This window comes from Zea mays, chromosome 7 (assembly GCF_902167145.1).
Source record: "Zea mays cultivar B73 chromosome 7, Zm-B73-REFERENCE-NAM-5.0, whole genome shotgun sequence".
Lineage (NCBI taxonomy): Eukaryota > Viridiplantae > Streptophyta > Magnoliopsida > Poales > Poaceae > Zea > Zea mays.
Genome location: NC_050102.1, coordinates 26010749 through 26032496, shown reverse-complemented (window position 1 = coordinate 26032496; position 21748 = coordinate 26010749). Strand labels below are relative to the sequence as shown.

The following is a 21748-nucleotide window of genomic DNA, read 5'->3' as shown; positions in this document are numbered from 1 at the left end:
TTGATTCCTTCTCTATGAGTAAAGCCTTTGGCTACAAGCCTTGTTTTAAATCTTTCTACATTCCCTTTGGAGTCATATTTCATCTTGTAGACCCATCTGCAACATACTATTTTGCTCATCTAGAAATTTCTACTAAGTCCTAAACTTACTTGGTACTCATAGATCTCATTTCATACACCATAGCCTTGAACCACTTGGATGAGTCAACACTGCCCATGGCTTCCTCAAATGAGGTAGAATCACTATCATTGTCTATATCCTCACTCATATAAATCTCATAATCACTGGGAGTCATTTACCTCGTATTCCTTTGAGATATTCTAAGAACAGGTTCATACTTTACCCATGAGGTTGTTCTGACTCCTCATTTATAGGGACAGTGACCTGGGGCACCAATGCTAGGGACTTAGGTACACTAATAATATCTATATTTGAAGGACCAACAAAAGGAGTCACAACAATGGATGCTATGGATATAGCAAGTAATCAGAAGAAGGGCAAAAATCATTGAAATTTGGGCAAATACCGCTTCTCATCAATGCTAATCTCTCTAGGAACCATGTTTCTCTCTAAAAATACAATGTGTCTTGTTTCTATAAACTTAGTATAGCTATCAGAACAATATAAACAATATCCCTTTGATATTTCTAAATAGCCAATGAAATGACAACTTACTATCTTAGACACAAACTTTCCAACATTTGGGTTAAATATCTTAACTTCCACAAAATAGCCCCACACATGCAAATAATTTAGCGAGGGCTTCCTCCAAGTCCATAACAACTAAAACCCTGCCAGAAAAAATAAAGCACTACCGCCCTAGCAAATGACAGTAGAGATATGTTTGAATGCAGTCAAATCCAATATTCCAACAATATGGCTTGTGAGAGATTATTAAAGGTTCGTTTGAATGCTTATGTATCTAGCTTCATCTATGTGCCTTAGAATGGATTGGTATGGAATTTAGTTTTAAATTCCATATCAATCCACGCTATAATAACACATGTATAAGGAGTATATCTAAACAGGCCCACACATGGAATGTTTGAGATATGCATTCAAATGCATTCCTCCGCATCCTGGGCCTTCTCGACACCACCGGTTTCATCTTCTCCATGTATGATCACCGGAGCCGGTCTATACCTCTTGGCAAACACCACAAACGCCAGCAGGTCCACGGCGTTAAGGGCTGCTATGAGGTAGAAGAACCAGTCCACATGGCCCTTGTTGAGATCCTGAGGTATCCACCCAGGCCGGCCGCCTCTACAGGTGATGGCCATCACCAGAGTGACGAGGAGGCTGCTCGCGAAGCTCCCGGCCGACATGGAGGCCACGCTCATGGCGCTCCCGAGGCTCCTCAGGCCTTCCGGGAGCTGGTCGTTGAAGAACTCTGTCATGGTGACGTACATGAACACCTCGGACGCTCCGATCAGCAGGTACTGCGGGATCTGCCAGAGGATGCTGAGAGAGCTGGACGCGTCGACGCCGGCCGTGGCGCGCGCCAGCCTCTGCTGCTCCACCACGCCGGACGCGACCATGGCCGCGGCCGAGATCACGAGCCCGGTGCCCATCCTCTGGAGCTCCGTCGGCTCGTGCGATATTTTGGCCATGACCCTGACGATGCAGAAGCGGTAGATGAACACGAAGGCCGTGACGCCCAGTATCTCGAAGACGTCCATGCCGGCGGGAGGGATCGTCAGCTTCGACAGGGAGTCGTCCATGGTCTGCGCCTGCTCGATGAACACCGACGACATCTGCGAGTAGGAGGTGGAGTAGAGGATGCTGCAGAGCCAGATCGGGACTAGCCTCAGGATGCACTTCAGTTCTTCCACTTGGGTCAGTGTGCAGAGCCTCCATGGGTTGGGCTTGGAGGAGGAATGGCCCTGTGGTTGACCTGCCGGTGCTCGGAACGCAGACGCTGGATCTTTGATCACCGCTGCCTTGTCCAGACACCTGACGATGAAGACGAAGAAAAAGAAGGAACGTTCAATCTGCAGTCATGAACAAACAAACAAAATAATGTAGGTGGTAGTACCTACCTGTACTCTGGTGTGTGCACCATCTTCCTGACCCCCTTCTTGCCGCGATCTCCATCGGTATCGGGGTCGTACATATCCTGCGCTCGAACCGTAGCTCTGACGCGCCGGTTCCTGACGGCAGCGACGACCACCTGGCAGACGCTGACAACAGCGTTGCCGCTGGGAAGGAAGTGCCTGTACCTGATGGTCCCGACGGCGAAGAGGAGGAAGCCGAGCAGCGCCGCGGCGGTGGCGATCCAGAAGGCCAGGACCCACTGGCCCTCGTCCTCCATGTAGGCGAGCGCGGTGACGGCGAGGACGCCGCCGAGGTTGTTGGCGACGAAGAAGTATCCGAAGAAGGCGGCCTTGGACCGGCGCTCCCGCGCGTCGGTCTCGTCGAACTGGTCGGCGCCGAACGTGGTGACCGCCGGCTGGTACGCGCCGTTCCCGAGCGCGATCTGGTAGATGGAGACGTAGAAGACGAGGGACTGCGCCGTCGTCGGCGGCCTGCAGTGCTCCTGCCGCCCGCCGCCGCCGCCGCCGAAGTGGCAGGACTTGTCGAGGAACACGTGGCAGGCTACGGCCAGCTCCACCAGCCCCTGCGCGCAGCCAGCCAGCCATGCCCGCCCATGTTTGGATGGCAGTACGTAGTAGTTAGGGATTATATTAATCGAATCAGAGCGAGGGAAGTAGAATGTACCGCGAGGAAGATGAGCTGGAAGATGGTGCAGGCCTTGTATCTTCCCCAGTAGGAGTCGCTGACGAGGGCCCCGACGATGGAGAAGACGTAGGTGGTGCCGGCCCAGTTGTTGGCCTTGTTGGCGGCGTCGGCGTTGTCCAGCCTCATGACCACCGACATGAACGTCACCAGGTTGGTCCCCACGCAGTTGACCGCGAACGTCACCAGCGCCTGGTTCGCTGCACGCCGGCCGTCGTCGCCGTGCCATACGATAACGCATCGAAAAAAAAAATCTAAAACTGGCAGAGGAGAAAACTGCATGCGCGCGCGTGAAGAAGAAGCAGTACCCCAAAACCTGCCATCTATTCTACCGGGCCGGCCGCTGCCGTTACGTTGACTTACCGAGCATGAGGAAGCCGGCGAACCATCCCCCGGACCTGTCTCTGCGGCACGGCTTGCCGCTCCAACCCACCGACCCGTCCCGCGTCGCCGTCGCCGTCGCCATCGCAGTCCGAGCGGCAGCACCGCCGCCATGCTGCTTCTCCTGGACCACCACCTGCGGCAGGTCGTCGTCCACCGCCGGGTCCTGTCGCAGAGGTAGCTCGGCAGTCGGGGTCCAGCTACCCTCCTGCGGATTTACACATGCATGCATGCCATCGTATTCGTATCGAGGAAGGAACAGAGAGAGGTAGCTAGTATTATTGTGAAACGGAAAAAAAAATGGAATGGAAAAACGCGCGAGCGCATGCATGCCGCGCGCCGCCACTCACAGCCATCGATCCGCCGGCCGCCGGCACGTATAGGATGGATGAACGTCGTCGACGAATGACCCTTTTGGCCGGCCGGCCCGATCTTCTTGTTGTTCACAGATCGACGACGAGGAGGAGTCGGACGGAGGACTTCAGCGATCGATCTCTGGTCAGATATGATGGATGGATGGATATGCAGGTGCTTGTCGTTGTATGTTTTTGACTTTTGCAAGACGACGTACGGATATAGAGAGGGAGAGATAGATAGATAGAGAGCAGGCAGCAGTACAGCAGCAAGCAAGCTGGTGGACGAGAGAAAGGGCTGCGCCGCGTGAAGTGCAACGTTGTCGTAGACGGAGAGACACACAATGACACAAGTACCGTCTTAATTGCTTCAGTTCCTCCTCGGCCTGCAATCGCTCGCATCATTCTGCATATCCTTCTGACCATATATATATAATGGTTGTGGCACATTATATTTATATTATTTAATAATTAATTTATCAATATCGTCGTCCTCCTCTATATCGCTCGCGCGCGGTCTCGTGCTTAATACCATTCCATATGCATGCCATGCCCATATGGCTTTGTGCAGTCCTGCAGGCCACCATGCATGGTCGTGTCGTGTACGTCCACCCGATTCATCACCTCTGGCAAACTATACGCGTGGCCATGCATCATCGTCGTCATACACAGATGGCCAACAAAACTAAGCGGGTATTTGAATGCACTAAAACTAATAGTTAGTTGACTAAAAATTATTAGTGGAATTAGTTAGCTAACAAATAACTACTTAATTATTAACTAATTTACTAAAAATAGATAATAGTTGAACTATTAGCTAGCATGTTCGGATATCTTAACAAATTTTAGTCACTAACTCTTATCTCTAGTGCATTCAAACACCCCTAAGCTTCCACACTTTCTTTGCGAACTCTAATGTTTGTACTAACGAATAAAATCATACCTGTGAGGCTAACAATTTTTTTTATATATAAAATCTTTAAACGCCTGCACGTACCTCCTATATACATAAAAAATAAATTCGTGTGTGGGTGGGTGGGTGTGGAGGCTAGAAGAGGACACAGTAGTATTGCACACTAAGGTATCTCCAGCAGCCTCCCTACACCACCTCTATCTCATTTTTCTATTTCAATCTTCACTCTGCTGAGCACACGGCCTCTCGGTTTGAAAATAAATTAATTACTACAGACATTCAAGTCAAAGTATGTTAAGTTTGACCATTTTTATAAGAAAATGTAACAGTATGTATGTCATCAAATAAGTGCATTTATGATGTATCTAATTACACTACTCTGCTGTCATAAATACACTCATAGTCTTTTCCATAATTTCAGTGAAAGTTAGAGTAGTTTGACTTTAGCTACTATCAGTGCGAGTGTCACATGAGTTTAATTCGTATTTAATAGGTTGCTATGTACATAGGCAATTTTGTATATGACATGTAAACAGTTTTAAAACATGGAGAGAAGTGAGTTTTATCTAAGATAAAACTTTCTTGGCACGATTATCAACTCTACATAAGTTCTAAACATAATTATCTATGCAAAAATAGAGTAAAACAATGTATTGAGAATTGATATTTCATTCAGTTTTTATTTTTATTTTATTTTATATGATATGGTAGGCTTCGAAACGATGACATGTAACTCTACATTGACAATGTGTCCTCTAGAAGTTGACTTAATTTGGAATAAGAGGAGTATTAAACACAAAAGGGTGAAAATCTCGTTGTTTTACCAACCAATGTTGTAATAACAAAGTTTGCTCACCTCGATTTGGTAATGCATTTTATTGGCTGTGATTGGAGCATGCAATGTCCGTCATTTATCACGCTACCTTCTACCATGGATTTCACATGACTGGGCTATGCTGTCGATACGTTACAAATGTTGGATCTATGGTCTAAGATGTTTCTAAAGTTGTCGTACGTTACATTACATTGCTCTTCTTACGGGCACATAGTCGTATATTTGAAAGAATATGTGTTATCCTCATGTAAGTTTGTCGTTATGCTCAATCAATAAGAACTACCACTAGTATATCTTGTAGACAACAATATGTAGTTAGTGGCGTTACCATCATTCACACAACACTATTCTGAACGACTTTCGACGATTAAAGTAACTTCGGATGGCTCGAGGGTTAGCCGTCGAAAGTCAATAACATAAAAATAGCATAAATTGTTTGAATTTCCTATTTCCTATCAAAATCTATTGCTTAGAACGACACACGGGTAATTTAAATAAAAAGTATATCACAAAGTAGTATGAACGCTTCATATATGGATGTTTATTTCCTAGAGTTTATGCATCAAGAATAATATATAAAGATACTTAAGATACTGAAAAGACATATAAGGAAATAGAGCTTTAATTAGTAGAGCTAGTATATGTGCAAGCAAGCATGTAATTCAAGTCATGCGTCCATATCTTGGAAAAAATCTACAATATGTTATTGTCACTAGAGATAGATATAGATGGTCTGCTATAGATATATTGATTGATGTGTCTTTGAAGCTGTATAAATTGATAATCTAGAAAAAAAGATGCTTATAGTTAAATTAGTATGGCTCTCCTAACATTTTTTTTCCATATTTTCGTTCAATCCCGTATCCAGTCCATGTAAGCTCATTCGATCATATCTACAGACAGTTCACAAATCAAACAAACACATATTTGCCACCCCTATAGGAAGATTGCGCAACGACGCAAGCAAGCCAACAATATTCTCCACTCTATCCCGGTGTTAAAAAGTTCTTTCAAATAATCTTAATCCAGTGATATGATACCAACTTGATAAAAAAAACAGTTTGCATATGAGGGTGATTTTTTATATAAAAACCTTGAACACATATATGTCTTATATAAAAAGAAGTTTGGGGACGGAGAGGGTGCATAATACTAATATTATGTACTTCATCCCAAAATAAATCAACCCCAGAATCTCACCTAAAATAAATCAATCTTAAATTTAACCAACTTTTTTAGAAAAAAGGGCAACAATATCTATTTCCATCTCGTGCTTATTACTGTGCCATGTTCATGGCTTTGCATGGTCGTTTGTCTTCCAGGCTTCCAGACGACCAGCGCGGACCGACCGTGAATCGTGCAGCCTGCAGCACAGCAGGCCACCACGGTCATATCCATCTGATTCATCACCTGGCAACTATGTGGGCATGCATCAAGAAAAAAAAACTCCATACATACAGATGCAAACACCCCTTACATCATCGTCATCACACATTCACACACGCATGGTCGATAGATAAAACTAAACTTTCACACTTTCTCTTGCGAACTCTAATATTTGTACTAACAAATAAAATCCTATCCACAATTGTCATGTGAGCCATTAACCACTTCCCTCGTGTTGTCACCGTCGTCGATCCCCGGCCCCTCTTGTTCGCGGAATCGTGACGTTAGCACCTGATATACGCTAGTACATAAAAATAAATTTGTGTGTGGGTGGGTGAGGGAGATGGAGGAGGGCGAAGTACTATTACTCAGTACTCGCTCCGTTTGAAAATAAACTAATTGCTACAATCACTCAAGTCAAAGCGTGTTAAGTTTCATGACACATATGTATGACATCAAATAAGTGCATTTATGATGTGTCTAATAATGATACTATTGTGGTGCCATAAATATTTATATTCTTTTCTATAATTCGAGTCAAAGTTAAAATAGTTTGGCTTTTAGCTAGCAGGTATCAACGTGAGTGTCATGTGAGCTTAGTTCGTATTTAATAGGTTCCTACATAGGTATTTTTATGACACATAAACACTTTTAAGCGGAGAGAGTAGTGAGTTTCATCTAGATAAAAAAATTAGCACGAAAATTGATATTTCATCTAAAGTTTTATTTTTTTTTACATGATATGGTAGTCTTGGAAACAATTTCATGTAACTCTACACTGAGAATACTGCCTCTAGAAGTTGAGAGTTCATTTGGATCCAAAGGAGTAGTAAACATAAAAAACTTGACCTATGGGTTAAGACAACCTCGAGTGTCTCTAGTGTTGTATTAAGAGAAGACCTCTCAATTGTTTTACCTACCAATGGTGTAATAACAATTTTGCTCACCTCGATTCGGTAATGCATTTTATTAGCTAAGATTGGAGCATGCAATATCCGTGCGCTGGAAGATGAGCTAGCCGTCATTTATGATATGCTTCTACCATGGATTTCACATGACTAGGCTACGATATCGATACATTACAAATATATGCTAGATCTATGGTCTAAAATGTTTCTAAAGTTGACGTACCTTACATTACATGCTATTCTTATAGGCGCATAGTCGTAGAGGATTTGGAAGAATATGTGTTCTCCTCATGTAAGATTGTCGTTATACTCAATCAATTAATAAGAAAATTCATTAGTATATCTTGTAGACAACAATATATAGCCAATGGAGTTAGCATCATTCATAACACCGTTCGGAATAAATTCTGATGGCCAAAGTAACTTGTGACAACTCTAGGATTAGTTGTTGCAAGTTAAGTTAACATGGAAAGTAGCATAAATTATTTGAATTTCCAATTCTCTATCTAATCTACTTATTAGAACGACACGCGAAAAAATTGATTACAAACCAGTAAGAACTCTTCATATATGGATGTTTTTTTCCTGGAGCTTGCACACACATCAAGAGGACAATAAAGAGGCTTAAGATACTAAAATACTAAATCCGTTCTCGAATATTTGTCGTCCGCTAGTTTATTTTTGAACTAAACTGTGACAAATAAAAAAGAACAGAGTGAATACATATAAGGAATCAAATTAGCTTTAATTAGTAGAGCTAGATACGTGCAAGCATGCATGTAATTCAAGTCATACGACCATATCTTGGAAAAAAAATCACAAACCAACAGCTACTACGTTCATTTATTATTTATGTATCTGCAACAATATGTATTATTGCCACAAGCTAGAGATAGAGATAGATGGTCTTCTATAGATATATTGATGAGTCTTTAAGGCTATAATCCAAAAAAGAGGTTTATAATTAAATTAGTATGGCTCTCCTAGTATATGTACATATTTTCAACACCATACTCAATCCATTCAAACTCATTCGATCATATCTAGGCGGCGTTTGTTTGGTATGCACGAATAGTAAGAATCCGACTTCTAGAATCAGGATTCCAACCAAACACTGCCGAGTTTTTATCTAGGATACCGCGCTGCTCAGACACTATCTATCATTATCAAGGTCCGGCTGGATTCCTCGGGTTATGTGATGGTCGAGATTCTCAAAATATGTTGGTTTCCAAACGCCGCCGGATACTGCATGCCACCATATATATCTGATTAACCTGACCTGTGCGCTGGCCGGACGAGGTTCCTCTACGGTTACGTCTGTCCGCCGACACGTGGGGCCAGACACGGCCAGTCCCACACGTCAGTGGGTCATATATATGTAGCTACGCCTAACTGCAGAGGATCCTGTCAGTATCCCTTCATCAGTCACTGGAGGTCTGTAGACAGAGCATGTTCGAGGAGATGCAGCAGACAATGAAGCTACAAGAGTCGCAAGCCAAGCACCAGGGTTTATAGGCCAAAATGAGCTAAATAGTTGTTAGGCCGGCCTGCGTGCCGTGAGTATAATATATAAGCCAAACTTGGCGTAGAGAAGGGACATGAATGAACCAGACTCCAAACACTACTATCCACTATCGTCTACATGTTCTTCGTCTCTATTCCTCTTCTCTGTGTTGTCTCTCTGTATCTCTCCACTCCTGCTATTCTATTAGTGATCTGTGAGGATAGCTAACAATTGGTATCAGAAATTCACCGATTCTCGGATTCCATCGTTCCTCAGCCGAAAAACATCCATGGCGTCTCCTTCACCTGTCAATACTCAGCTCATTCAAGCGCTAGCGCTTCATACGCGCGCCCTCCTCTCGGAGTTGGACAAGCGTCTCGACTCTAAGTCGGGGACCAAATGGGAATCCCGTGTTGGAGCGATCAAATCACGCTCCGCCGATTCGACTCACGCCATGTCTGATTTCTCCTCTACTCTTCGATCCAACGTGAAAGCACACCTCACAGCAGCTGACACCGCCACCGACTCCAAGCTTCTCCAGATCGAAGGTGAGCTGGACCCTTGCGTGTCGGCGCTCGAATCCTCAGTGCACGCCCTCGATCTGTGGTGTCCTCGTGTGGATTCATCGATCGTGGGGCTCCATGATTCGGTGGATTTCATTCGCACCGAGGTGTCCAAGATGGGGATCCTGTGGAACCGCGACGTGCGCGTCAGCTTCGCCAGGTCGGGCATGCTCGGAGCACATGGATCGGTGGGGTGCTTTGACTCGTCCGCCAGCGCGCCGTCCATCTCAGCCTCGGTCATCGCCGACAACTGGGGTGGTTTCTTCGACGACGGCAAGCAGTAAGGCGCGACGTTGGACATGCTGCCCAACAACATCCACCCGGACCTCCTCAACTCATCCGCGCATCACAACCACGACCATCTCTTTGTCCTCAACCCTGTGGCCGCCCAGGATTCCTCTGCCGAGGAGGGCATGGCCGCGATGGAAGCAGCCGCAGACACGGGGGATCCCGTGAGGCTCGACCAGCCCTCGCCGTCCCCTTCCCTACTCATCACGGGGAACCTGTTGCCGCCCTCCCTCGCGGTGTCGCTGCTGCAAGCTGAGGTCATGGACAAGCAGTACCGCGCCGCGATGAGTCCAGCGCCTCCTCTTCCCGTCGTCGACAAGCTGTACCGCGATGACACTGCGGGGGTGATGTACTTGATCTCGAGTGCGTTCAAAGTGCTCGACCGAATGACCGAGGGTGCGAGAGTCGACGGTCTGGTGGTGAACATGTTCAAGGAGATGGAAAGCGGCTCGACGACGCTTCTCGCGGAGACGATGGGCAAAAAGGTGATCGCCGTCAAGTCCGTCTCGCTCTGCCGCTAACCAAGTCTCGACCCTCAATCCATGTCGTGTGACGCGAGGCGATGCATGGCATGGCTGGATGCCAAGACGCCCAAGTCTGTGGTGTACGTGAGCTTCGGCAGTGCCAGGCTCATTCCACCCATTCAGCTCGTGCAGCTCCGCATGGCGTTTGCCTCATGCCCCTCGCCTGTGCTCTGGCTCATCAAGGACGCTGACTCCAACGTCAAGGATTGGCTACGGGAGAACACCGATGCATACGACATCACAGGAAGCAAGTGCCTGGTCGTGTGCGGTTGGGCGCTACAGGTGGCCATCCTAGCCCATCCAGCTAGTGGCGGCTTCATGGCGCTCTGTGGATGGGGCTCCACTCTGGAGGCTGTTGCAGCCGGTCTGCCCATGGCTATCTGGCCCTTTTTCGCTGAGCAATTTATCAACGAGCAGCTCATCGTGGACGTGCTTGGTATTGGATTGTCCGTCGGTATGATGAAGCCAAATGAAAATGTTTTGACTGCCAGTGAAAGTCGCCGAGAGGGGGGTGGATAGGTGGAAACTGAAATTTACAACTTTAAACACACTACAAACCGGGGTTAGCGTTAGAATAAAAGTTAAGTCCGGGAGAGAGGGGAAAACAAATAAACCAAGAAAATAAAGCGGATGTGAAAGGGAAATGTGCCCTTGGGCCATTTCTAAGTATTTTGGTGATTGAGTGCCAACACAAGTGCTTAAATGTAAATCTATGCCCATGGATGGACAAGTTGCAAATCAAGAGTGAAGGTATGTTTCTAAGCCTTAGTACATTGGTTTTGTGTACTAATATACTTGTCTAAGTGTTAGAAACAGAGAGAAGAAGAAAAGAAGAGAGTTGGCTGTGTACAGCCAATAGGCTGTTTCGGTCTGGGGCACCGGACTGTCCGGTGGTGCACCGGACAGTGTCCGGTGCGCCAGGCTGCCTCGGCCTGAAGACGCCGCTCTCGGGAATTTGCCGACGGCGTACGGCTATAATTCACCGGACTGTCCGGTGTGCACCGGACTGTCCGGTGAGCCAACGGTCGGCCATGCCAACGGTCGGCCGCGCGATCTGCGCGAGACACGTGGCCGAGCCAACGGTCGGAAGGGGGCACCGGACTGTCCGGTGTGCACCGGACATGTCCGGTGCGCCATCGGCTCCCAGATCTCCAACGGTCTGCAACGGTCGACTGTGCTGTTTATGGAAATAAATCGGGCACCGGACAGTGTCCGGTGTGCACCGGACTGTCCGGTGCGCCCGACGACAGAAGGCAAGGATGGCCTTCCAGATTTGTTCTCAACGGCTCCTAGCTGCCTTGGGGCTATAAAAGGGACCCCTAGGCGCATGGAGGAGTACACCAAGCATTCCTACAACATTCCTAAGCACCAAGACATAGTTCTCGCGCATTCGTTTCATTGTGATAGCATATAGAGCTCTTGTGGAGTTGTGAACTCTTTGAGTTTTGTTGCGAGCTCTTGTTGCTGCTTGTGTGCGTGTTGCTCTGATCTTTTGAAGTCTTGTGTGCGTTGCTCATTCCCTCCCTTACTCCGTATTTCTTTGTGAATCTCAAGTGTAAGGGCGAGAGACTCCAAGTTGTGGAGATTCCTCGCAAACGAGATATTGAAAGGCAAAGCAAAACACCGTGGTATTCAAGTTGGTCTTTGGACCGCTTGAAAGGGGTTGATTGCAACCCTCGTCCGTTGGGACGCCACAACGTGGAGTAGGCAAGCGTTGGTCTTGGCCGAACCACGGGATAAACCACTGTGTCCTCTCTGTGTTTGATCTCTTGTGGTATTGTGTTTTGTTGAGACTCCTCTCTAGCCACTTGGCAATAATTGTGCTCACACTTAACAAGTTTTTGTGGCTATAAGTTTAAGTTTTACAGGATCACCTATTCACCCCCCCTTCTAGGTGCTCTCAATTGGTATCGGAGCCGTTCTCTTCAAGAAAGGGACTAATCGCCCGAAGAGATGGATCCTAAGGGAAAGGGGATGGTGGTCGACAACAACGAGAAGGAGTCTATCTTCAATGAGCCGAAGAATGACAAGTCTACCGACTTGGGTTCAAGCCACAAGCGCAAAGATGGGAAGAAGAAGAAGACAAGGCGCATCAAGGAGATCGTCTACTACGACAGCGACGAATCCTCTTCTTCCCAAAAGGACGACGACCACAACGACTACGAGAAAAGGAAACCGGTTAACTCGAACTTTTCTTTTGACTACTCTCGTATTCCGCAAAGTTCAAATTCGCATTTGCTCCCCATTCCACTTGGCAAGCCCCCTCACTTTGATGGAGAGGACTACGGATTTTGGAGCCACAAAATGCGTACTCACTTGTTCTCTCTCCATCCTAGCATATGGGAGATTGTAGAGAGTGGAATGCAATTTGATAGCTCGGATAGCCCTATGTTTATCAATGAACAGATTCATAAAAATGCACAAGCTACTACTGTGTTGCTAGCCTCTTTGTACAGGGACGAGTACAATAAAGTGAGCGGCTTGGACAATGCCAAGCAGATATGGGACACCCTAAAGATTTCTCACGAAGGGAACGACATCACCATGCTCACTAAATTGGAGTTGGTGGAGGGCGAGCTTAGAAGGTTTGCGATGATAAGGGGCGAGGAGCCAACCCAAACATACAACCGGCTCAAGACCCTTATCAACAAAATAAGGAGCTATGGAAGCACGAGATGGACGAACCATGACGTCGTCCGACTATTACTAAGGTCCTTTACCATTCTTGATCCTCATTTGGTGAATAATATTCGTGAGAATCCCAGGTACACCAAAATGTCGCCCGAAGAAGTCCTAGGAAAATTCGTCAGCGGGCGAATGATGATCAAGGAAGCAAGGTACGTGGACGACGCCTTGAATGGACCGATCAACGAGCCGCAACCTTTTGCTCTCAAAGCAACAAGAAGCAAGGAGGCGCTACCTAGCAAGGTGGCACAAATTGAGGCGGCCGGACTTAATGATGAAGAGATGGCTCTCATCATTAAACGCTTCAAGACGGTACTAAAGGGTCACAAGGGGCAGCCAAGCAAGACCAAGACAAAGGGGAAGCGCTCATGCTTCAAGTGCGGTAAGATTGGTCATTTTATCGCTAACTGCCCCGATAATGATAGTGATCAGGAACAGGGAAATAAGAGGGAAAAGAAGAAGAATTACAAGAAGGCAAAGGGCGAGGCGCATCTAGGCAAGGAGTGGGACTCGGACTGCTCCTCTTCCGACTCCGACAATGAAGGACTCGCCACCACCGCCTTCAACAAATCAACCCTCTTCCCAAACGAGCGTCACACATGCCTTATGGCAAGGGAGAAGAAGGTATGTACTCGGAACTCTACCTATGCTTCTTCAAGTGAGGACGAATCTAGTGATGAGGATGAAGTAGATTACTCGTGTTTGTTTAAGGGCCTAGATAGAACCAAGGTAGACAAAATTAATGAAATGATTGATGCCTTGAATGAAAAGAACATACTTTTAGAAAAGCAAGAGGATTTGTTGTATGAAGAACATGATAAATTTGTAGAAGCTCAAAGATCTCATGCTCTTGAAGTTAAAAGAAATGAAATGCTTTCTTGTGAATTATCTTCTTGCCATGATACAATTTCTAAATTAAGGAGCATTAATGATGATTTGAATGCTAAGTTAGAGATTGCTAGTAAATCCACCTCTTGTGTAGAAAATGTTGTAGCATGCACTAGCTGTAAAGACATTAACATTGATGCTTATAGTGAACACCTAGCTTGCATTTCTAAATTAAATGAAGAGGTAGCTAGTCTTAATGCCCAACTTAAGACTAGCAAAAGTGATTTTGAGAAACTAAAATTTGCTAGAGATGCCTACACGGTTGGTAGACACCCCTCAATTAAGGATGGGCTTGGCTTCAAGAGGGAAGCCAAGAACTTAACAAGCCATAAGGCTCCCATTTCCGCCAAGGAGAAAGGGAAGGCCCCTATGGCAAGTAGCACTAAAAGGAATCATGCTTTTATATATCATGATAGGAGACAAACTAGAAATGCTTATAGGAGTTATAATGCATATGATGATTTTAACTCTCATGCCATGTTTGCTTCTAGTTCTTCCTTTATGCATGGTAGAAATATGTCTAGGAAAAATGCCATGCCTAGAAAGAATATTATTCATGCTCCTAGGAAAGTAGTGAATGAACCTCCTACAATTTATTGTGCTTTAAATGCTTCCTTTGCTATTTGTAGAAAGAATAAGAAAATTGTTGCTAGGAAGTTAGGGGCAAAATGCAAGGGAGACAAAACTTGCATTTGGGTCCCTAAGGATATTTGCACTAACCTTGTAGGACCCAACATGAGTTGGGTACCTAAGTCCCAAGCCTAAATTTGCCTTGCAGGTTTATGCATCCGGGGGTTCAAGCTGGATTATCGACAGCGGATGCACAAACCATATGACGGGGGAGAAGAAGATGTTCACCTCCTACGTCAAGAATAAGGATTCCCAAGATTCAATTGTATTCGGTGATGGGAATCAAGGCAAGGTAAAAGGGTTAGGTAAAATTGCAATTTCTAATGAGCACTCTATCTCTAATGTGTTTTTAGTAGAGTCTCTTGGTTATAATTTGCTATCTGTTAGTCAATTATGCAAAATGGGGTATAACTGTCTATTTACAAATGTAGATGTGTCTGTCTTTAGAAGAAGTGATGGTTCACTAGCTTTTAAGGGTGTATTAGACGGCAAACTTTACTTAGTTGATTTTGCAAAAGAAGAGGCCGGTCTAGATGCATGCTTAATATCTAAGACTAGCATGGGCTGGCTGTGGCATCGCCGCTTAGCACATGTGGGGATGAAGAACCTTCACAAGCTTCTAAAGGGAGAACACGTGATAGGTTTGACTAACGTGCAATTCGAAAAAGATAGACCTTGTGCAGCTTGTCAAGCAGGTAAACAAGTGGGAGGAGCGCATCACAGCAAGAATGTGATGACCACTTCAAGACCCCTGGAGCTGCTGCATATGGACCTCTTCGGACCCGTCGCCTATCTGAGCATAGGAGGGAGTAAGTATGGTCTAGTTATTGTTGATGACTTTTCCCGCTTCACTTGGGTGTTCTTTTTGCAGGATAAGTCTGAAACCCAAGGGACCCTCAAGCGCTTCCTCAGGAGAGCTCAAAATGAGTTTGAGCTCAAGGTGAAGAAGATAAGGAGCGACAACGGGTCCGAGTTCAAGAACCTTCAAGTGGAGGAGTTCCTTGAGGAGGAAGGGATCAAGCATGAGTTCTCCGCTCCCTACACACCACAGCAAAATGGTGTGGTAGAGAGGAAGAATAGGACGCTAATCGATATGGCAAGGACGATGCTTGGAGAATTCAAGACCCCCGAGCGTTTTTGGTCGGAAGCCGTGAACACGGCTTGCCATGCCATCAACAGGGTCTACCTTCACCGCCTCCTCAAGAAGACTTCGTATGAACTGCTAACCGGTAACAAACCCAATGTATCTTACTTTCGTGTATTTGGGAGCAAATGCTACATTCTAGTGAAGAAGGGTAGAAATTCTAAGTTTGCTCCCAAAGCAGTAGAAGGGTTTTTATTAGGTTATGACTCAAATACAAAGGCGTATAGAGTCTTCAACAAATCATCGGGTTTGGTTGAAGTCTCTAGCGACGTTGTATTTGATGAGACTAATGGCTCTCCAAGAGAGCAAGTTGTTGATCTTGATGATGTAGATGAAGAAGATGTTCCAACGGCCGCTATGCGCACCATGGCGATTGGTGATGTGCGACCAAAGGAACACTTGGAGCAAGATCAACCTTCTTCCTCAACTATGGTGCATCCCCCAACTCGAGACGATGAACAGGTTCATCAACTGGAGGCGTGTGATCAAGGGGGAGCACAAGTTGATCATGTGATGGAGGAAGAAGCGCAACCGGCACCTCCAACCCAAGTTCGAGCGATGATTCAAAGGGATCATCCCGTCGACCAAATTCTGGGTGACATTAGCAAGGGAGTAACTACTCGGTCTCGATTAGTTAATTTTTGTGAGCATTACTCCTTTGTCTCTTCTATTGAGCCTTTCAGGGTAGAAGAGGCCTTGCTAGATCCGGATTGGGTGTTGGCCATGCAAGAGGAGCTCAACAACTTCAAGAGGAATGAAGTTTGGACACTGGTGCCTCGTCCGAAGCAAAATGTTGTGGGAACCAAGTGGGTGTTCCGCAACAAACAGGACGAGCACGGGGTGGTGACGAGAAACAAGGCTCGACTTGTGGCAAAAGGTTATGCCCAAGTCGCAGGTTTGGATTTCGAGGAGACTTTTGCTCCTGTGGCTAGGCTAGAATCAATTCGTATCTTGCTAGCATATGCCGCTCATCATTCTTTCAGGTTGTACCAAATGGATGTGAAGAGCGCCTTCCTCAACGGACCAATCAAGGAGGAGGTGTACGTGGAACAACCCCCTGGCTTCGAGGATGAACGGTACCCCGACCACGTGTGTAAGCTCTCTAAGGCGCTCTATGGACTTAAGCAAGCCCCAAGAGCATGGTATGAATGCCTTAGAGACTTTCTAATTGCCAATAATTTCAAGGTTGGGAAAGCCGATCCAACTCTTTTCACTAAGACTTGTGACGGTGATCTTTTTGTGTGCCAAATTTATGTCGATGACATAATATTTGGTTCTACTAATAAAAAGTCTTGTGAAGAGTTTAGCAGGGTGATGACGCAGAAATTCGAGATGTCAATTATGGGCGAGTTGAACTACTTCCTTGGGTTCCAAGTGAAGCAACTCAATGACGGCACCTTCATCTCTCAAACGAAGTACACACAAGACTTGCTGAAGAGGTTTGGGATGAAGGACGCCAAGCCCGCAAAGACTCCGATGGGGACCGACGGACACACCGACCTCAACAAAGGAGGTAAGTCCGTTGATCAAAAGGCATACCGGTCAATGATAGGGTCATTACTTTACTTATGTGCTAGTAGACCGGATATTATGCTTAGCGTATGCATGTGTGCTAGATTTCAATCCGATCCTAAGGAGTGTCACTTAGTGGCAGTGAAGCGAATCCTTAGATATTTAGTTGCTACGCCTTGCCTCGGGCTCTGGTATCCAAAAGGGTCTACCTTTGACTTAATTGGATATTCAGATTCTGACTATGCTGGATGTAAGGTCGATAGGAAGAGTACATCGGGGACGTGCCAATTCTTAGGAAGGTCCCTGGTGTCATGGAATTCTAAGAAACAAACCTCTGTTGCCCTATCCACCGCTGAGGCCGAGTATGTTGCCGCAGGACAGTGTTGCGCGCAACTACTTTGGATGAGGCAAACCCTCAGGGACTTTGGCTACAATCTGAGCAAAGTCCCACTCCTATGTGATAATGAGAGTGCTATCCGCATGGCGGAAAATCCTGTTGAACACAGCCGCACAAAGCACATAGACATCCGGCATCACTTTTTGAGAGACCACCAGCAAAAGGGAGATATCGAAGTGTTTCATGTTAGCACCGAGAACCAGCTAGCCGATATCTTTACCAAGCCTCTAGATGAGAAGACCTTTTGCAGGTTGCGTAGTGAGCTAAATGTCCTAGATTCGTGGAACCTGGATTGATTTATAGCATACATGTGTATATGCCTTTGATCATGTTCCTTCTGCATTTTGTTGCTTAATAATGGTGCTCAAGTTGTACAAACACTCCCTGGACCTCACAAGTCCGTTGCAAAGTGATGCACATGTTTAGGGGGAGATGTGTTACAACTTGACCCTTTGAGACTAACCATGTGCTTGAGTTTGATGCTTTAGTCTCAAAGAAGGATTGAAAGGGAAAAGGTGGACTTGGACCATGAAAGACTTCCACTGCACTCCGATGAGAGGGTAACTTATTCCAAGTTCATCTCATGTACTCTTATTGCCTTTGCTTTCTTATTGAAGATTTTTGTGAGGCAATGGGGTTCAAGGGCCAAGATTGATCCCGTTTTGGTGCTTGATGCCAAAGGGGGAGAAAATAAAGGCCAAAGCAATAAATGGATCAGCTACCACTTGAGAAATTTTGAAAATAGTAGAATAGAGTTTTTGGTTTGTCAAAACTCTTGTATTGTCTCTTTTATCAAAAGTTGGTTTCTTGTGGGGAGAAATGTTGATTATGGGAAAAAGGGGGAGTTTTTTGAAATCTTTGATCAATCTCTTTTGGAATGACTCTCTTTATGCTTCAACATGTGTGTTTGACTTAGAGATAGAGATTTGAATTTGATTTGCAAAAACAAACCAAGTGGTGGCAAAGGATGATCCATATATGCCAAAATTGGATAAAACTCAAATTTATTTTATTTGAGGTGATTTTGCACTTGTTCTAGTTGCTTTATGTTGTGTTGGCATAAATCACCAAAAAGGGGGAGATTGAAAGGGAAATGTGCCCTTGGGCCATTTCTAAGTATTTTGGTGATTGAGTGCCAACACAAGTGCTTAAATGTAAATCTATGCCCATGGATGGACAAGTTGCAAATCAAGAGTGAAGGTATGTTTCTAAGCCTTAGTACATTGGTTTTGTGTACTAATATACTTGTCTAAGTGTTAGAAACAGAGAGAAGAAGAAAAGAAGAGAGTTGGCTGTGTACAGCCAATAGGCTGTTTCGGTCTGGGGCACCGGACTGTCCGGTGGTGCACCGGACAGTGTCCGGTGCGCCAGGCTGCCTCGGCCTGAAGACGCCGCTCTCCGGAATTTGCCGACGGCGTACGGCTATAATTCACCGGACTGTCCGGTGTGCACCGGACTGTCCGGTGAGCCAACGGTCGGCCAGGCCAACGGTCGGCCGCGCGATCTGCGCGAGACACGTGGCCGAGCCAACGGTCGGAAGGGGGCACCGGACTGTCCGGTGTGCACCGGACATGTCCGGTGCGCCATCGGCTCCCAGATCTCCAACGGTCTGCAACGGTCGACTGCGCTGTTTATGGAAATAAATCGGGCACCGGACAGTGTCCGGTGTGCACCGGACTGTCCGGTGCGCCCGACGACAGAAGGCAAGGATGGCCTTCCAGATTTGTTCTCAACGGCTCCTAGCTGCCTTGGGGCTATAAAAGGGACCCCTAGGCGCATGGAGGAGTACACCAAGCATTCCTACAACATTCCTAAGCACCAAGACATAGTTCTCGCGCATTCGTTTCATTGTGATAGCATATAGAGCTCTTGTGGAGTTGTGAACTCTTTGAGTTTTGTTGCGAGCTCTTGTTGCTGCTTGTGTGCGTGTTGCTCTGATCTTTTGAAGTCTTGTGTGCGTTGCTCATTCCCTCCCTTACTCCGTATTTCTTTGTGAATCTCAAGTGTAAGGGCGAGAGACTCCAAGTTGTGGAGATTCCTCGCAAACGGGATATTGAAAGGCAAAGCAAAACACCGTGGTATTCAAGTTGGTCTTTGGACCGCTTGAGAGGGGTTGATTGCAACCCTCGTCCGTTGGGACGCCACAACGTGGAGTAGGCAAGCGTTGGTCTTGGCCGAACCATGGGATAAACCACTGTGTCCTCTTTGTGTTTGATCTCTTGTGGTATTGTGTTTTGTTGAGACTCCTCTCTAGCCACTTGGCAATAATTGTGCTCACACTTAACAAGTTTTTGTGGCTATAAGTTTAAGTTTTACAGGATCACCTATTCACCCCCCCCCCTCTAGGTGCTCTCAGGATGACACAGTGATTTGTTTTATCGAGGTTCGGTTCTAAAGAACCTTGTCCCTATTGAGGTGGTCACAAAGACCGGGTCTCTTTCAACCCTTCGCTCTCTCAAACGGTCACTTAGACCGAGTGAGGCTTCTTCCTTAATCTCACGGGTCACTTAGACCCTGCAAGGATCACCACACAATTGGTGTCTCTTGCCTCGCTTACAAAGAACTTGAGAGTAAGAAGTAAGAAAGAAAAGAAAGCCTAGCCAAGCAAACAAGAGCAACAAAGAAACACAAATGATCCTCTCATAAGCCCTAATGCGCTAGAGTTGAATTGGGGACTTTGAGCGGATCAGTCACTTGAATTGTGTCTTTGGAGTGGAGTCTATTTGTCGGGGACCATAATTAGGGGTACCCCCAAGACTCCTAATCTCAGCTGGTAACCCCCATCAGCACAAAGCTGCAAAGGCCTGATGGGCGCAATTCAGGTCAAGGCTCCGTCCACTCAAGGGACACGATCTCGCCTCGCCCAAGCCTAGCCTCGGGCGAAAACAGCCGACCCAGGAGGATTCACGTCTCGCCCGAGGGTCCCCTCGAGCGACGGACACACCTTCGACTCGCCCGAGGCCCAGCTCGGGCAGGCTTCGCGGAGAAGCAACCTTGGCCAGATCGCCTCGCCAGCTGACCGGATCGCAGGAGCATTCAATGCAAGGATCGCCTGACACCTTATCCTGACGCGTGCTCCTCAGTCGACAAGGCCGAAGTGACCGCAGTCACTTCGCCCCTCCACTGACTGACCTGACAGGAAAATAGCGCCGCCTGCCCTGCTCCGACTGCTGTGCCACCCGCCAGGGTGAGACTGACAGCAGCCAAGTCCAGCCTCGGGCGCCATAGGAAGCTCCGCCTCGCCCGACCCCAGGGCTAGGACTCAACCTCGACACCGGAAGACGGTCTCCGCCTCGCCCGACCCCAGGGCTCGGACTCCACCTCGACCTCGGAAGACGGTCTCCGCCTCGCCCGACCCCAGGGCTCGGACTCAGCCTCGACCTCGGACGACGGTCTCCGCCTCTCCCGACCCCAGGGCTCGGACTCAGCCACGACCTCGGACGACGGTCTCCGCCTCGCCCGACCCCAGGGCTCGGACTCAGCCTCGACCTCGGAGGAATCATCGCCTCGCCCGACCTTGGGCTCAAACCGACCACGCTACAGGGGGGCCCATCATTACCCTACCCCTAGCTAGCTTAGGCTACGGGGAACAAGACCGGCGTCCCATCTGGCTCGCCCCGGTAAACAAGTAATGATGGCACCCCGCGTGCTCCATGACGACGACAATTCTCAGCCCCTTACGGAAGCAAGGAGACGTTAGTAAGGATTTGACAGCACCCGACAGCTGTGCTTCCATAGGGCTCAAGCGCTCCTCCGATGGCCACGACATCACATGAACAGGGCAGCAACACCTCTCCAACAGCCACGTCGGCATGTACATAGGACTCTGGCTCCTCCCTGCTAGACACGTTAGCACATTGCTACGCTCCCTGTTGTACACCTGGATCCTCTCCTTACATCTATAAAAGGAAGGTCCAGGGCTCTCATACAGGTGGTGGTCGCGCGGGAGGACGGGCTGACGCGCAGGCTCTCTCTCTCTCCCTCGCGAACGCTTGTAACCCCCTACTACAAGCGCATCCGCCCTAGGCGCAGGACAACACGAGGCCGATATTCCCCTTATTGTTTCCCCCTTGTGTTCCATCTCGCGCCGACCCATCTAAG

The 21748-nt window shown here is 47.1% G+C and overlaps 1 protein-coding gene and 1 pseudogene across 1 annotated transcript; one reads left to right on the top strand and one right to left on the bottom strand.

The window, feature by feature from the left end:
* Window positions 1–801: 801 nt before the first annotated feature.
* LOC100272370 (uncharacterized) lies at window positions 802–3691 on the bottom strand. Its single transcript, XM_020540344.3, has 5 exons — window positions 3468–3691; window positions 3100–3325; window positions 2719–2936; window positions 2040–2617; window positions 802–1953 (listed from the first exon to the last, which is right to left on the bottom strand). Exons 1-5 carry the CDS (start codon window positions 3471–3473, stop codon window positions 1059–1061), a joined length of 1923 nt encoding a protein of 640 aa, XP_020395933.2. The 5' UTR covers window positions 3474–3691; the 3' UTR covers window positions 802–1058.
* Window positions 3692–9305: 5614 nt separating this feature from the next.
* On the top strand, window positions 9306–10910 carry LOC103633780 (UDP-glycosyltransferase 43-like; annotated as a pseudogene).
* The last annotated feature ends 10838 nt before the right edge of the window (window positions 10911–21748 follow it).

Bases quoted from the DNA above. Each gene is read 5' to 3' on its own strand.
- LOC100272370 (XM_020540344.3), bottom strand. The intron at 2,618-2,718 runs GTACATTCTACT...GGCTGCGCGCAG, and splicing joins TCCAGCTCATCTTCCTCGCG to GGGCTGGTGGAGCTGGCCGT. The intron at 1,954-2,039 runs GTAGGTACTACC...CTTCATCGTCAG, and splicing joins GTGCACACACCAGAGTACAG to GTGTCTGGACAAGGCAGCGG.